The sequence below is a fragment of the Helianthus annuus genome, chromosome 17 (genome assembly GCF_002127325.2).
Source record: "Helianthus annuus cultivar XRQ/B chromosome 17, HanXRQr2.0-SUNRISE, whole genome shotgun sequence".
NCBI classification, from domain to species: domain Eukaryota; kingdom Viridiplantae; phylum Streptophyta; class Magnoliopsida; order Asterales; family Asteraceae; genus Helianthus; species Helianthus annuus.
In genome coordinates, this window is record NC_035449.2 from 157885696 (window position 1) to 157897433 (window position 11738).

The following is an 11738-nucleotide window of genomic DNA, read 5'->3' on the forward strand; positions in this document are numbered from 1 at the left end:
AACCCTTTGCTTTTAATAACAAACGCGCTTCTTCGCCATTAGAATTAATTCACTGCGACTTATGGGGACCATCCCCGGTCAAATCTATTGATAATTTCTTATATTATGTGGCGTTTGTTGATGATTACTCCCGATTTACTTGGTTATACCCATTACGGGCAAAATCGGATTTTGTTGAAGCTTTGTCTATATTTATACCGTTTGTTCAAACTCAATTTTCTTCAAAAATAAAAACTTTTCAAAGTGACGGTGGCACAGAGTTTACTAATAATCGTGTACGAAGTTTGTTTGAACAAAATGGCACGTTTCATCGTATGTCGTGTCCATATACTCCTCAACAAAACGGTCGTGTTGAAGGAAGCATAGGCATATTGTTGAGACCGGTTTGGCCATGTTGTTTCATGCCAAACTTCCTGCTCAATATTGGGTTGATGCTTTTTCTTCGGCTGTGTTTATAATAAATCATCTACCAACTACATTGCTCCATGGAAAATCACCATTTGAAATCCTTTACCATCAAAAACCAAATTATTCCTCTTTACGGTCATTTGGTTGTCGTGTCTTCCCATACCTTCGTGATTATGCTCCTCATAAATTATCCCCTAGGAGCATCCCATGCATTTTTGTTGGGTATTGCTCTAAATATAAAGGGTACCGTTGTCTTGATCCATGCACCTCTCGAATATATGTCACCCGTAATGCTCGTTTTGATGAAGATCACTTCCCTCTTGACAACACCACCAATGTATCATCTATTTCTCAACTTGAGGTGACTACCTTTTCTGATGTTAATCAACCACCAACTCCACACCTATTAGAACCCTCTCCCACAAAAACAAGCGAACCAACACCAAACCTAACGTCACATAACACTCCCATCACTGTTCCGCTTTTTCCACCCCCCATGGCCCAAAATATCGGCCCGTTTAACCCTACTCTAAACCTTGAAAATCATAACTCACCCAACGACTCCCAGCCTACTTTCGGCCCAATATCCGATTCACATACTTGCAACCCATCTCAGCCTAACCCTCGTGGCCCAGAAATCATCGGCCCATCTCACTCTACACCCTTAGACTCAATTCCCTTAAACCAATCTTCTACTTCCACACCCTCCACAACTCCATCAACCACTCCACCGTCTTCACCCACCTCTTCCACTGGTCCTACAAGTGTGGTCTCACCTCCAAATGACATTCCTGCCCCTGCTCCTCCACCTATCTCGTCTCACCCAATGATAACCCGTGCTAAATCCGGAATATTTAAACCCCGTCATCGTGTTGATTTGGCACATACGGAAATCTTCCTCTTCATCGAGCTTTATTTGCCACTACTGACCCTACTACATACCATGCTGCCTCAAAAGATGAAAAATGGGTGCAAGCAATGGAAAGCGAATTTTCTGCTCTTTGTAAAAATAATATATGGACACTTGTTCCTCGTCCACCCAATGTTAATGTGGTTGGTTCCAAATGGATTTTTAGAACTAAATTCAAAGCTGATGGATCTATTGAGCGTTACAAAGCGAGAATGGTAGCACAAGGTTTTACTCAAATTCCGAGACTTGACTATTCTCACACATTTAGTCCTGTTGTTAAAGCTGCCACTGTGCGCACTGTTCTTGCCTTAGCCGTTATAAACGGCTGGAAGCTCCATCAATTGGATGTTAAAATGCTTTCTTACATGGGCATCTTACAGAAAATGTTTATATAGAACAACCGAAGGGTTTTGTTGACTCTCAATTTCCGTCTCATGTGTGTAAGCTGAACAAAGCTATATATGGGCTAAAACAGGCACCCAGGGCTTGGTTTCATCGTCTCAGCCTATTTCTTACAACTTATGGATTTTCTTGCAGTCGAGCGGACCCATCGTTGTTTATCTTTAAGCGTGACTCTTGTGTTATGTACCTTCTTGTCTATGTTGACGATCTCATTATAACAGGAAACCAACCATCCATCATGACCTCTTTCATTTCTTGTCTAAACAAAGAGTTCGCCATAAAGGATCTTGGGAAACTCAACTACTTTTTGGGATTGGAGGTTACCTACACTCAACATGGTCTTTTCCTAAATCAATCTAAATATACTTTGGATATTTTGAACCGTGCTAAGATGTTGGATGCTAAACCTGCACCAACACCTTTAAGCACCAATGTGTCTTTTGTTTCTACAGGTACTTCATTTCCGGATGTTACACACTATCGTTCCATTGTAGGTGCTCTCCAGTATTTGACGATCACGAGACCTGACATTGCATATGCGGTAAATCAAGTTAGTCAGTTTCTTCATGCTCCCACCAGTGCTCACTTTCAGGAAGTCAAAAGAATACTGCGCTACCTTAAGGGAACCATTGCTTTTGGATTACACTGCAGTCGGCCCACTCACACTTCATTACTTGGATACTCCGATGCTGATTGGGCTCGCTGCCTGGACACTAGGCGATCCACTTATGGTTACTCTATTTTCTTGGGAGGTAATTTAATTTCGTGGAGTGCTAAAAAGCAACCAACTGTTGCTCGGTCCAGTTGTGAATCGGAATACAGAGCCATCGCGAATACTGCTACTGAAATTGTTTGGTTGACTCATCTCTTCAAGAACTTCATGCGTTACCTCCAGAACGTCCAACCCTCCTTTGTGACAATCAAAGTGCCATTTTTCTCACTCAAAACCCAGTCTCACACAAGCGGGCTAAACATATAGATATTGATTATCACTTCTTACGAGAGTTGGTTGCTGCGGGAAAACTTGCAACTAAGTTTGTTCCTACCAAGCTTCAGGTGGCTGATATCTTTACAAAAAGTCTTCCAAGTTCTCAATTTAACACCTTTCGTCAAATGCTTCGCATTGGTCCACCACCGTTCAGCTTGCGGGGGGATGTTAGATAATACTAAAGTGTAGGGTTGCTATTGCTTTATCTTGGTTTATGTAGGTCCTTATGTGTAACTTCTCTTCTTATATATTGTCTGATGTAATTCTTGTCATTCATGGGAAATACAAACAATCATTATTCATTCAGAAACAGACAAGTTTTCCACACTAGCAGACATATACTTGAAGGAAGTAGTCTCAAGGCACGGGGTGCCCACCTCTATCATTTCAGATCGCGATGCACGATTCACTTCAGAGCTATGGCAAGCAATGCACAAGGCTTTTGGCTCTCGGTTAGATATGAGCACGGCTTATCACCCTCAGACGGATGGACAGTCTGAGCGCACGATTCAAACCTTAGAAGACATGCTTCGAGCATGTGTTATTGATTTCGGCAACAGCTGGGAAAAGCATCTCCCTTTGGTGGAGTTCTCGTACAATAACAGTTATCACACCAGCATTCAAGCCGCTCCATTCGAGGCGTTGTACGGGCGTAAATGCCGGTCACCTCTCTGTTGGGCAGAGGTGGGGGATAGTCAGATCACGGGTCCAGAACTTATAGTGGACACCACGGAAAAGATTGCACAGATACGGCAACGCATGGTGGCGGCTCGTGACCGTCAGAAGAGTTACGCCAATAAGCGTAGGAAACCTCTGGAATTTCAGGTCGGGGACCGGGTTTTACTTAAAGTCTCACCCTGGAAGGGTGTGGTACGTTTTGGCAAATGGGGCAAACTCAATCCGCGGTATGTCGGACCGTTCGAGATCATAAAAAGAATAGGCAAAGTAGCCTACAGACTGAACCTACCAGCAAAACTCGGGGCAGTTCACAACGTTTTCCACGTGTCGAATCTGAAGAAATGCTTGTCAGATGAGACCCTCATAATTCCTTTGAAATAGCTCACTATCGACGATCAGTTGCACTTCGTCGAGGAACCAGTTGAAATCACGGACCGGGATGTTAAGGTCCTCAAGCACAAGAGAATCCCTCTTGTTCGAGTTCGTTGGAACTCCCGTCGTGGCCCAGAGTACACCTGGGAACGTGAAGATGAAATGAAGCAAAAATATCCTCAATTGTTCGCGAACAGTACACCTACTACTGAGGCTGAAGCTACCACGGAATTTCGGGACGAAATTCCAGATCAACGGGGGGAGGATGTGACACCCCAGGAAAACCATGCAACTTAACTAGCTTCCTCAGTGAGTACGTACCAAATTTCGCGACGAAATTTCTTTTAAGTTGGGGATAATGTGACAACTCGTAATTCGAACCTACTTTGTGTAACGTTACGTGCTTATGTGAACCTTGTTGATTAAATGAATGTTATGTTTAATTTGTACTTGTATGTATGTATGTATGCAATCGGCCCAAATACACCACTCACACCCGATCGCACAAACCCATCCGGGCCTTATCTTTATACACGGACCAAGGGCGACCCAATAGAGGGCTCGGCCCACCCACCTTGCACGCATAACACTAGGGTGTTAGTAACTTTCTCATACTTTTTTCAAAACACTCTCACACAAAACCCTAGTTTTCTCTCATCCTCTCTCTCTCAAACCCGACGGCAAGCACACCCGTTCCATCGAGGACCCTTGTTCGGATCACCTATCTCTACTTTCATCCGGTTAGTGTTTCGTTATTATTTTGGTTGTATGATTGATGATTGGATATTGCTATATGTTGATCTTGTTTAGTGATTAGGGTTCTTATTAGTCACTGTTATCATATGTTGTACAAGGAATCATGATGTGATAATAAGCTAATCGGCCACATGTGTAAGTTGATATAATGTCCATATGAATCGGTTTGATGTAGATGTAAATCCGCTGTTATGTTTCTATGATTCGGATTGTTAGCTGGTTGATGTTCTAGTGAATCGGGTTATGATGATGTAATCGGCTACATGTTCACGTGAATCGATAAATTAGTGTTCATGCTTTGATTAGGTTTATGTGAATTGGTTGTAACAACCTTGTTTGATCGATGATTGCTAGAATAGAAACTGTTGATTGACAAATTGTAAACTTGGAAACTTTGAATGTTTGTAACCGATAAGGCATGATATTCGGAACCCTTTTAACCGATCGCACAAGTTGTCAAGCACACAAGTTCCTCTCGGTCGCACAAGATCAGGTCATACAAGACCTGATCTGATCGCACAAGCCGGACGCACAAGACCAATTGCACATTACGTTTAGTTATGCATGATCGCACAACATCTTGTGGATCGCACAAGCCGCTGCCGATCGCACAGGATGTTGGGCCACACACGTATGTTGAATGTTGTTAAGCTGTTGGGCCGAACAAGCCCAAACCACCATTGCACAAGCTGTCCGGATCGTACAAGGTTAACCGGACCGCACAAGCCACTTATACATTATTTAATTGGGCCGATATGTTATTGGACTACTTATGTTATTGGGCCGGGCATAGGGCTAATCGTACAACCCATTGTGGATCACACAAGTTGTGCTGATCGCACAATCGGTTGGGCCGCCTGTTTATTGTGCATTATCTTTGGGTTCGTACAAGTGTTAGTTTGATACGAACTTGACTACTAAGGTGGGATACGTGATTTCTATGATCAATACGTGTTTGCCATGATCATTACGTGTACATAACTTGTTAGATTATGTGTAAACCTATGTGCTATGCTTGAGTCAAAACCTGACTTGTATGGTAACCCTGCTAGGACGTGGTTAACCACTCTTAGTTCAAGAAACCTTTTGTGTATCTGACGTGCAAACCAAGGTGAGTTCACACAGCCAAGGCATGGGGTTCCCAGGGTGGGAATGGGATTAGATGATTTACTTGTACTTACCTAGCTAATGGAACTTAATGATATGGTCCTCGGGTGAGGAAGGGTTATTGATAAGATACGACTAGACTAGTGCTACTAATAGAACAAATCTTCGCACACATGCCTGGGATGGCTGCGAACCACGCACTAAACTTCGCACACATGCCGGGTGGCTGCGATACAAATATACCTAGTCTAGAATACTTGGGAAAACTTCCCCTAATCTTCGCATACCTGCCTAGAGGGCCGCGATGCAAACTAATACGATACATGATTTAATAAACGAACATAAAGCTACTCATACCGTTACAATTACTGAACTATCAACTGTGAACTCGCTCAACTAGTTGTTGACTCTCTGCTGCATGCCTTGCAGGACCTTAGGTACATATGGAGCTTGCACAGGGAGAAGCAGGTCAATGTGGGACATGGATCGTGGATGCCATGTTAAACGTTTAAACATTTTGAACTTATGATTTACTTTGGGTTTACATACTTATGCTTCCGCTACTCAAATTATGTTTTGTTAAACACCAGTCATATCGTGATGGGTTGTATTGATTACTTTTATTATTTAAATACTATGTTCAATATGATTGGTGGCTTGATCCTGGTCATGTCACGCCTCCAAGCGGTGGTACTCCGTGGGTGGATTTTGGGGGTGTGACATCTCCGTTCTCACACTTTCCACTGTTTTCTCTAGATCCTGACCCACAAACATTAAAGGCCTATTTTTTATGTACTATTTATTATTCTAAAGGCCTATTTTTTATCATTTTATAAATCTCTCATGAATTATTTTTGTTGATTTTCATGTATGTTGGTTATTACAACTATTTTATAACAAAAGAAAAAAAAAGTTACACACATTAATAATAATTAAACATTTTTATAAATCTTCATGATGTTTTATCTAAGATTGCATTCTTGAGCTTGTTCACTAACCTAGCACACTAACTTGGTGAAGTCCACTAACCTAGACTATAGACCTTTCCATGTCTCATATCACTTATCAGAACAGATAACAGATTGAAGTTTGCTATTTCAATTAGGAGACTCTCTATTATCACTTAAAAAATTAACTTTTTATTTATAGTAAAGTTGTACCACCTTGGAATAAAATGAAACAAGAAATAAGTTTATAAGTGACTAACCTTCCTATCTATCTTTAAATCGATAAAGTTCGATGTTTCTTTTGTATGGTTCTCAACGGTTCTAACAATATAATTTGAGGGAAAGGGCGAAAACAATTTCAGAGGGGTCGCAAGTCCAACAGATGAGTCACCCGGCATTCAAGAATCGTGATGGTTTGGTACAAATAAATGATTCAGAACTAGAAATAGCGCAAGGTACAATTAAGTTCGAATGGGTAGAAATGTTTGTTCGTTGCTCATTGTTTCACACAAAATCAAACCACGGGTCGCCTATGATGGTTAAGTTGTTGTTTGTTCAACCGAAGGGTCGCAATGGTTGGAAGGTGGTTACTTATGGAGAATCATGATAATTCTCGAACCATTGTTGAACAAAAGCACTTATGGATGGATGGATGGATGTTCCTGTAAAAAGGGTGGTTTGTTTGAGAAGTGTAAGAAATAACATGGTGGGTAAATGTGTCTTTAATTAAAATTAGAGTTTAAGGGTAATATGATAATTTCAAATAAAATCAATTTAATTCACAAAATCTTTCCAAAACTATTTTGAGGGATTTTAGGAAACCATATATTCCATATATTACGTTATTTCGAAATCTGGTTACAAGTATCAAGTATTATTCGAAATCTAGTATCAACATTTTTGTTAATTCGTAGGTATAAAACACCATACGAATTCCAAAAAACACCACGGCTTGAATCCTAATACAGTCATAGTGTATAACATCTGGAATGATTTTGATCATTCCAAAAAACACCACGACTTGAATCCTAATACAACATAGTGTTTAAAATCTGGAATGATTTTGATTATTTTGAAGATATAAAACACCATTCAGATTCCAAAAACAACATGACTTGAATCATAATACACCTTGACTGTAATATCAATACAATACTTTCAAATTCCAGGTGTTAAAACACCATGACTTGAATCATAGTCAATGTTTCCAAATGTTTAAAACACCACGCCTTCAATCTTAATACAGTTGCTTCACTGGATGCCATAGATATGTTAGTTGTAGCTTCACTAGATGCCATAGGACACTATGAGCATGTTGTTTTTCAATCGTTTCCCTAAAAAACCGTCGATCGTTGAAATTAGCGAATCCTCAATGTTTCAAAGGAAAAAAAGAGGAAGAAGATGTCTGATATTTCTTATCTTTTTTCCATAATTCCAATATTGTAGGGAAAGCCATGAATGTAGGAGTTTTTTAATGGTTGTTTACTTTTGCTAATACGTTTCCTTATTTTCATCACATAAAAAGGCACTCTTAGCCCTATAATGTTTCAAATCAGTCCCAAATTATAAAAAAATAATTTACATTTAGGTCGTTTTGATCTCAACCATTAACTACAAGATCTAAGGGTTTTTAAACACTTCTTAGACTACTAAAAAAATGGGTATTAAAAGTTTAGACTAGACTTATAGTATTATATATCTATACTATATATAATATACATATCCAAAGGACTTCTTAAGGTCATTGTAATTTCCTTAAAACACCCCTAAAGCATGATGTACAAGTCTTTTAAGCACTAGAAAATATCATTTTCCACTTATACCCTTCTACTAAAAAACACGGTATACATTAGGGTTTCACAATTTCAAGACATTTCAAAATCGCCCGCTTCCCTGCTTCTCTCTCTCTCTCGATTCCAGATCTGGATCTGGAACTAGGGTTTTCCTCCAAGGCGATTCAAGCTGCTACTCAGAAGGATCTTACATCTGGTACACAATATCTTCTTCCTATCAACCCTAAACTTAATGGAGATGGTGGAAAGGGTGGTCGGATATGTTCCGAGTTAAAATCTAGGGCTTCCATGCCGTTCGGAACCAAAACACTCCGATTAGGTATGATCCGATGCAGTATCTGTTCATATCGGAGATACCTACACCCTAAATATTTCTCAAACCCCTTCCTATTTCATAGTTTTTCGCTTCAAAACTGTTTGTACGTTGTGTTTGTAGTTTCAGCCTTTTAGGCTGTAATTTTGTTTCGTACCTTTTGTGTAATCTGGATTTAGAGGTTTAATTGTTTTTTTTTTCAAGGGTTTTGTGTGAGAGATGGTGCTGAAAAAATGAAGCAACTTAAGAACCATTAGCAGTGTGCTTGAAGACGAGGTTTGTTATCGTTTATATACTTTTTTGTATCTTTATTGATTTTGCGTACTGTACATTACTCTGGATATGCTCAAAATAATTTTTTTGGTGCGTGTGTTTATTGTTTATACTCTGTTAAAAAAGGAGTTGGAGGTTGTGTTATGAGTGTTTGTACTGTTTGGTAGCTATGAAGTTGTTGTAACCTGTATAAATTCAAGGTTTAAATGTTTATATTTCAGGTTTTTTCGGTTTAGGATTTAATGATATGTTTTTAGAACTGTCTTCTAGAGACAGATTGTTGAATTTATCTACTGTTGAAGTTTAGGTTAGTTATTATGTTTGTTGCTTTCTATTATGATTTTGTAGTTTTTTAATCTAATATGCGTTGTGTTGTTTTATAGTCCGAGAAAGGGATGCCCACTATCGCTGGAAAATCAAGAAGTGAATCAAAGGACAAGGAAAAGAAGCATAAAAGGCACAAGGACAAAGACCGAGACAAGGACAAAGAGCATAAAAAACATAAACATCGTCATAAAGATCGAAATAAAGATAAGGGCAAAGAAAAAAAGAAGGATAAAAGCAGTCATCATGACAAGGTTAGATGCTTTTGACATTCTGCACGCAAAATCGACAACTACTTAACACCGATTCAGACATTAATATTAGTTTTCCGCTTGAGATTCTGATGGTGTTATTTTAAACTGTTTCAGAAAAGGAAGCATGATGGAATTATGGAAACGAAGATGTCAGTGACACTCACAAGCAGAAGAAAAGTAAGGTAATTTGGATGTCTTTATATTGCGTTTTGTGATTTTCTTGTTTTTCTTATTGGTTATCCTGTTAATTTTGCAGCATAAGAACTCAAAGATTGATGAGATAGGAGCGTTTAAGATAGCAGCTTGAACCACAGAACCTGCAATCAGAGTGGGCTACTGTAGGTTGAGACCACCGGTTAGGCCAATCTTGCTGAATCAACCAACCCAGACGGTATGGTTTTCATTAAAACCGACCGAGTTGCATCGTGAACACCCCTAGCACTAAGAACAATGGAAAATTCTGTATTTATGCGGAAATACCGACTACTATTTGGACGTATTTTTTTTGTTATTATCTACCTGATCATGTATCGGTTTTGTATACCTACAGGTTCTCGTGCAGCGATAACTAAATGAATTCTGAATCCGATTTGGGAGGAAATCAGATCGCTCGCCGAGTCTGGAAAGATTATTACGTGAAGGTATAGTGTTATTTGCATCATAGATTTTTTTATGATCTATAGGGCTTTGATTTTGTTATTGAAATGTATGCATTAGTTTTACATCTGTACCTACAAATAAAAAGCCTTACTATTTGGATGTATTTCGTTTGTTACAGTTTTACCCACGAACAACGGTGTTTGTGGTAGCCGGCGAACACGATGATGGTGTTTTATGGCGATTAAGCAGCGGCAACAACGGTGGCTAGCGGCCACAGCCACTCTCCGGCGTTATCCGTAACCGAATCAGCGTCGACGGTTCAAGGGTTTTAAGGCTAGATTAGCTGCAGATGCGATTCCGGTCCAATTTATCTTCTGGTGAACGTGCTGCTGGCTAAGAGGTTCAGGAAGGTACATAACGCTCAATTGATGCTTTTTATATTTAATTATTTTTGATGGTTAACGTAGTTTGTTTCTCAATGATATTATTTGGCATGATATTAGAATTGTATTGCAGTCTACATATATAATTGGTGAATTCAACATTCTCTTAGTTTAAAAAAAGAGACGCCGTTTGATGCATAGATCTTCGGTGTTTAAATATTGAAATAGGTATGGATTTTGTTGTTTTGGGTATAAAAGCTGGTTATTTTGAAGGTTAGAAAAGTATATTTTCCTTAAAGGGGTCAATTTAGGTCTAAAGTTTGTAGTTGTGAGTATTTATATAAATTTACAAACAAATATTAGTTTATGTTTACTTCTTTGTATTGGAAGGTGCACGCCTAGGCGCCCAAGCGAGGTGAAACATTCTGAAAACCTAAGTACGCAGGCGCGGTGAACCATTCTAAAAACCGGCTTGAACCAGCTCTGAAGTCTGAACCTGTGTGGAATACACATGCGCCCTGCTTGCTTTGGGGCATCGCTTACGTGCCTTTAGCTTAGCCGACTAGCTCATCTTTTGCACCTTGAGCCTTTGACTACCTAGATTAACTTGGTATACGTTTGTGAAAATCTTTTCATTATGACAACTTGGTATAAGTATGCGGAATTGTTTGAATTCGGAGATTTTTTTTTTTGCAACCATAAATCGCGGGGTCGTGTAGTTCTGTTTGAGACAATAATGTTAAACTATGATGATGTTTATTGCAGTACATACCCACTATTTAGTTTGTTTGGTTTATTGGACAATTATATATTAAATAGGATTTATTTTAATGCAGCTAAGTAACTCGAAGTGTGTTCAAAACGATTTTTTTTAACTTGGGTTGTACTTTGTCTCTAATGGGTCAAAATGGATAATCTTTGTTACAGTGGAGATAGGTCAAACGGGTTGAAAGCCACACAAAGTGTGTACAAAACAAGCAAAACTTCCCAAATCATCATATTTCGAAGTTTAATTATGATCATAATAATATAGTATTTAATAATCTTTTAGGAGTTTATGCATTAACTGTCTATAAAGCTTAAGAAAGGAAAAAAAAAAGGTGCTTGCAGGTTGGCCCAACTTGACCAATATTAACTCATACTCAGTTTGACTTGTTTAGGCCCAATCTATTCTGACATGTGACCCAACCCACTCAACCAGCCCTTCTTCCACCTCTATTATACTCCAAA

The 11738-nt window shown here is 39.2% G+C and overlaps 1 protein-coding gene and 1 long non-coding RNA gene across 7 annotated transcripts; both read left to right on the top strand.

Moving 5' to 3' along the window:
• The first annotated feature begins 1386 nt into the window (after positions 1-1386).
• LOC110925046 (uncharacterized mitochondrial protein AtMg00810-like) lies at positions 1387-2699 on the top strand. The gene is made up of 2 exons (XM_022169018.1): positions 1387-1703; positions 1856-2699. Exons 1-2 carry the CDS (start codon positions 1387-1389, stop codon positions 2697-2699), a joined length of 1161 nt encoding a protein of 386 aa, XP_022024710.1.
• A 5727-nt stretch (positions 2700-8426) lies between these two features.
• Positions 8427-11295, top strand: LOC110921853. Of its 6 annotated transcripts, none has more exons than XR_004885650.1 (9): positions 8427-8557; positions 8879-8950; positions 9169-9254; positions 9331-9525; positions 9640-9707; positions 9782-9916; positions 10076-10166; positions 10304-10535; positions 10899-11295. It is a non-coding gene; the product is annotated as an uncharacterized LOC110921853 (long non-coding RNA). The 6 variants fall into 6 exon arrangements; XR_002582696.1 differs by having other exon boundaries at positions 8433-8680; XR_002582692.2 differs by lacking the exon at positions 9169-9254.
• Positions 11296-11738: the final 443 nt, after the last annotated feature.